Source organism: Nicotiana tomentosiformis, chromosome 4, assembly GCF_000390325.3.
Source record: "Nicotiana tomentosiformis chromosome 4, ASM39032v3, whole genome shotgun sequence".
NCBI lineage: Eukaryota > Viridiplantae > Streptophyta > Magnoliopsida > Solanales > Solanaceae > Nicotiana > Nicotiana tomentosiformis.
In genome coordinates this window covers 62,619,863-62,625,591 of record NC_090815.1, presented here as the reverse complement: position 1 = coordinate 62,625,591, position 5,729 = coordinate 62,619,863, and the positions used below count along the sequence as shown (strand labels likewise).

The following is a 5,729-nucleotide window of genomic DNA, read 5'->3' as shown; positions in this document are numbered from 1 at the left end:
GATATTCTTGTTAGCTGCCTCGACTGCCCCATTCATTTGTGGTCTGTAGGCTGTCGAATTGTGGTGGACGATTATGAAATTCTCGCAGATTTCCCTCATGAGGTCGCTATTGAGGTTAGCGGCATTGTTAGTGATAATAGATTCTGGTTTCCCAAATCCGCAAATGATGTTGTTCCGGACAAAATCTGCCACTACCTTCTTTGTGACGGCCTAGTAAGTAGATGTCTCGACCCATTTGGTGAAATAGTCGATGGCTACCAAAATGAAACGATGTCTGTTTAATGCTACATGCTCTATGGGTCCTATCACGTCCATGCCCCAGGCGGCGAAAGGCCAGGGTGAACCCATTACATTTAACTCATTTGGCGGAACTCGGATGAAGTCTCCGTGGATCTGGAACTGGGGACACTTCTGCACATAGCGGATATTGTCGCTTTCCATAGTCATCCAAAAGTATCCAGCTCTCAAAAACTTTCTTGGCTAATGTGAACCCTTTTATATGGGGTCCGCACGTCTCCGTGTGTATTTCTTCCAACAGTCCGGTTGCTTCGGCGACGTCTACACATCTCAGCAAACCTAAATCTAGGGTCCTCCTATACAAGACTTCCCCGTTGAGGAAAAAGTGGTTTGCCAACCTTCTGAGGGCTCGCTTTTGACTATTAGTAGCATTTTCTGGGTACTCCTGGGTCACAAGGAACTTCTTGATGTCGTGATACCAAGGTTTACCATCCGGTTCTTCATTCACATGGAAGCAATAGGCGTGTTAATCCTTGATTTCTATCTCGATGCAGTTGATATAGTTCTTTTCTGGATGCTGAATCATGGATGATAAGGTCGCAAGGGCGTCGGCGAACTCATACTGAATTTTGGGGACGTGCTTGAACTCAATCTTTGTGAACTTCTTGCACAGCTCCTTCATGCAGTGCAGGTACGGCAGTATCTTGACATTCTTGGTTGACCATTCTCCTTGGACTTGGTGGATCAGCAAATCGGAATCTCCTATGACCAAAAGATCCTTGATATTCATGTCGATTGCCATTCTGATTCCAAGGATGCATGCCTCGTATTCAGCAATATTATTGGTACAAGGGAATCTTATCTTTGCCGATGCTGGATAGTGTTGTCCCGATTCCGAAATCAGGACTGCCCCAATCCCGACTCCTTTGAAGTTTGCTGCTCCATCGAAAAATATTCTCCACCCAGGGTATAATTCTGCAATATCTTCCCCGGCAAATAGTACTTCATCATTGGGGAAATACGTGGTAAGTGGTTCGTAATCCCCATCCACTGGATTCTCGGAGAGGTGGTCGGCTAAAGCTTGTCCTTTGATAACCTTCTGAGTTATGTACACAATGTCAAATTTGCTGAGGAGAATTTGCCATTTAGCTAGCTTTCCACTAGGCATTGGCTTCTGAAAAATATACTTGAGTGGGTCGAGCCGAGATATCAGATGTGTGGTGTATGCCGACATGTAATGCCTTAACTTTTGAGCAATCCAAGTCAGAGCACAACAAGTGCATTCTATCAAAGTGTACTTGGCCTCGCACGGTGTGAACTTCTTGCTTAAGTAGTAGATGGCCTGCTCCTTTCTCCCAGATTCGTCGTGTTGCCCCAACACACAGCCGAAGGCATTGTCCAAGACTGACAAATAGAGCAACAATGGTTTCCCTGGTTCAGGGGGTACAACACTGGCGGGTTTGAAAAATACTCTTTGATTCTGTCGAAGGCTTTCTGACACTCCTCCGTCCATTTCGTGGTAGTATCCTTCTTTAGCAACTTAAAAATGGGTTCGCAGATTACCGTGGACTGGGCTATGAAATGACTGATATAATTCAATCTTTCCAAGAAACTCATGACATCTTTCTTGCTCTTTGGTGGTGGTAATTCTTGGATGGCTTTGATTTTTGATGGGTCCAGTTCTATCCTTTTACTGCTTACAATAAAACCCAATAGTTTTCCAGTGGGAAGTTTGAACGCGCACTTGCTGGATTCAACTCAAATTGTACCTTCACAGGTGTTCGAAAAATTTCCTCAAGTCGTCCAAGTGCTCTGAACTCTTTCAAGATTTTATGATTACATCATCCATATATACTTCGATCTCCTTATGAATCATGTCGTGAAAGAGGGTCGTCATGGCCCTCATGTAGGTGGCGCCTGTATTCTTGAGACCAAACCTCATAACCCTATAATAGTAGACTCCCTAAGGAGTGTTGAAAGCTGTCTTCTCTGCGTCTTCCTCGTGCATTAAGATTTGGTGGTATCCAGTGAAACAATCCACAAACGACTGCAGTTCAGGCTTCGCACAGTTGTCGATGAGAATGTAGATGTTTTGGTAAGGGGAAATTGTCCTTTGGACTAGCTTTGTTTAGATCTCGATAATCCACACATATTCTGATCATCCCGTCCTTCTTGGGAACTGGGACGATGTTGGTCAACCATCTTGGATAGTTGGTGACCCTCACCACATTTGCTTCTATTTATTTGGTCACCTCTTCCTTTATCCTTAGACTTAAATCAGGTTTGAACTTTTTGGGTTTCTGCTTGACCGGCGGTCTGGTAGGGTCAGTGAGTAGTCGATGCGAAACAATGTCGGTGCTTAATCTTGGCATGTCATCATAGGACCACACGAACATGTCAACGTACTATCGGAGGAGCTTAATCATTTTTTTCCTTCTGCTCGGCTTCTAGGTGAATGCTGATTCTGGTTTCTTTCACGTCTTATTCGCTTCCAAGATTGACTACCTCTGTTTCTTCGAGGTTGGGCTTCTTATAACTCTCTAGTTGTTCGATCTCCTGCGGGAGATTGTCTGGCATCATACTCTCATCATATTCCTCGTAATCCGGATCGTTGCGCTCAGCGGTTTCGTTACATATCATAATCGCGAAACGCGATTTTTATCGGTTTGATTACTGAAAAGAAAAGCTAGGTATAAATAAAGCAGTAAAATAAATTGCGTTATTTATGAAAATAATTCTTTTATTTCATCAAAAGGGGAACGTCTTAAGCGTTCACAAGAGGCAAATAACAAAAAGGTACAGACACGGTACATGCCTCAATTGACCGTGATCTTTCAAAAGAAAACTTTTACAGTTCCATACTACCAAGACTCTCAGCGAACCAAAGATGGACTGGCTGTCCAATTCTGCAGCTCTTCCCCTGGTTCAGCATTCCTGATAGTCGGTGTCTTGATGTCAGTTCCTTCACAACATTCTTCAATCATATTCACGAATAACTTCCCCATCTCTTCGATGATATCATCTTCAGGTGTTGAACTCTATCCCGAACTTGCAACATGCTCTGGCAAAAAAACATTTTTCCCAGAGCTAACAATGCGAGTTTTCCTTTCTGGAGGTTGATATCCTATGCCAGCCCTTTCTTTCTGCCCATTGTGTTCAATTGGCTCTATGATCCCATCTGACTTGGCTCCCAACCCTATTCCTGGCCTGTATCCATATTTCATCATCTTCCTCATGGCCATCTTGGATCTGTATGGCGATTGCATTCCAAGATTCTGTTCAGTCTTCTCCTCCTCAGTAGTATGCATGATTTCTATAATGTGGAAGGCGACTCCGTCTAGCCCCTCAATGAATGGGACAACATACCCCAAATAGGCGGAGGGACCCCACTCGCCGTGGACCACGATCTCCTGGCATCCCCACTCAAATTTTATGCATTGGTGCAAGGTAGACGGGCATGGCCCCTGCCATAACAGTAAATGGTAAGAAGAGGAGATGTCCATCACTTGAAATAGCACTGGAAAGTCGACTGGCCCGATTTGCAAGGCTAAATAAATTTCTCCAATAACGTCCTTTTATGAATCGTCAAAGGCTCTCACCCTTACATGACTTTCCTTAACCTCCCTCAAATGAATTCCCAACTCCCACAGGGTGGAGAGCGGGCAATTGTTGACTCCTGATCCACCATCGACCAACAGTCAAGATACCACTTTGTCCCCGTATTTGACAGTGATGTGAAGAGCCTTGTTATGACTTGTGCCTTCGACATGAAGTTCGTCTCTTCTGAAAGTGATCATGTTTGCTTCTACCATTTTCCCAATTGTCGCGGCTAACGCCTCGCTAGTGGTGTTACTTGGTACACTTACCCCACTTACCACTTTCAACAAAGCATCCTTATGGCTATCCGAACTCATTAATAGATCCATGATGGATATCTGTGCTGGAGTTTTCTTCAAATGTTCTTCCACGGAATACTCTTTGCTTGACATTCTCTTCCAGAACTCAGCATCTTCTGGGTTTGTTATGTTCCTCCTTGGAATTTGTTCTCTCCCTGGATTTACTCGATTGACCTTTTTAGGGGCGTAGCTTCTCTCAGACCTAGTCATACCATGGGCTGTGGCAGAGTCTGTCATTTTGGCCTTTCTGTTTTGCTGATAGGTCCATGAGACGGTTTTGTATTACCGATCTTCTTCACCCTGAGTAGCATCGGCAGGTTGCTGCGGATAAGTTTGAACCGTCACTGTAGGCTTTAGTTGGACCGTAATGATGGGAGCCTTTTGAGAAGGGATTCATGTGGCTTCTGCATTTCCGATAGTGACAATAGTTCCTTTCAGGTCATATTCTTCGTCTAATGTGATCATGTTAGCTCCCTAGTTTTGATGATTTGGCAATGGGTTGCGATTCACATTAGGTGGTGGTGGAGTGCACTGGATAGCTCCGTTCTTGATCAAGGTTTCAATTTCATTTTTCAACTTGAAACAGTCTTCAGTATCATGCCCCGGCACATTGGAATAATACACGCATCTCTTAGTGGCACAAAATATTTGGAGGGATGTTCAGGAACCCTTCCCTCGATTGAGTGTATCAATCCTGCTCTTCTCAGTACTTCAAATAATTAGGCCAGAGGCTCAGCAATCGGGGTATAGGTTGTGGGACCTCTTTCTTCAAAGTTGGGACGAGGACGTGGTGCATACACAGGTCGGTTTTGGTGAGTGGTGGTTTGGACAGAGAATATGGCCGTTGTGGGTTTTGGTTGTTGTTGGCTCGATGAGGGTTGTATTGTGATTGAGGGTGGTAGTATGGTTGAGTATTATAGACTAGAACACAAGTAGGTGGTGGTGAGTGGTTGTTTAGGGAGTACGAGGTGCTTCAATGAGATGGGTTAGTTTGATAGTAGGGGACGACTGCTGAGACCTCCTCTTTCTTTTTCTTTCTGCTACCGATCAATCCTGACTGGATGGCCTTGCTGGCCGCTTGCAGTGCTGCCATAGATTGCACCTTACTAGATTTTATGCCCTATTATAAGAAATCTCCCATCTTAACCAGCTCGGGGAACTTTTGACCCATCATTCCCATCATCTTTTCAAAGTATATTCCCTCTTAGGCTCGGATGAAGTACTTGGTTAGTTCACTATTGTCCAGCGGTGGTTGTGCCCTGGCAGCCTCTGTCCTCCACTGTCGTGCATATTCTTGAAACGACTTAGATGGTTTTTTCTACAGGTTCACCAACGCGAATCAGTCAGGAGTGATCTTTGTATTAAATTGAAAAAGGTTTATAAAGTCCTCCGCCATATCTTTCCAAGTTCTCCAATTTCGCGGATCCTGTCGGGTATACCAGGTGAGTGCTTCTCCCATCAGACTCCTTATAAAAAATTTCATCCTTAGTTTCTCATTCCTCTCCACCCCGACCAACTTGTCGCAATAAGCCCTCAGATGTGTGTGAGGCTCCCCTGTCCCATTGAAGGTGTTGAACTTTGGGGGTACATCTAGGT

General features: G+C 44.5%; 1 protein-coding gene across 1 annotated transcript; it reads right to left on the bottom strand.

Moving 5' to 3' along the window:
• Nucleotides 1-763: 763 nt before the first annotated feature.
• On the bottom strand, nt 764-1,750 carry LOC138909799 (uncharacterized). Its single transcript, XM_070201014.1, has one exon. The coding sequence runs from the start codon at nt 1,748-1,750 to the stop codon at nt 764-766; it is 987 nt and encodes a 328-aa protein (XP_070057115.1).
• Nucleotides 1,751-5,729: the final 3,979 nt, after the last annotated feature.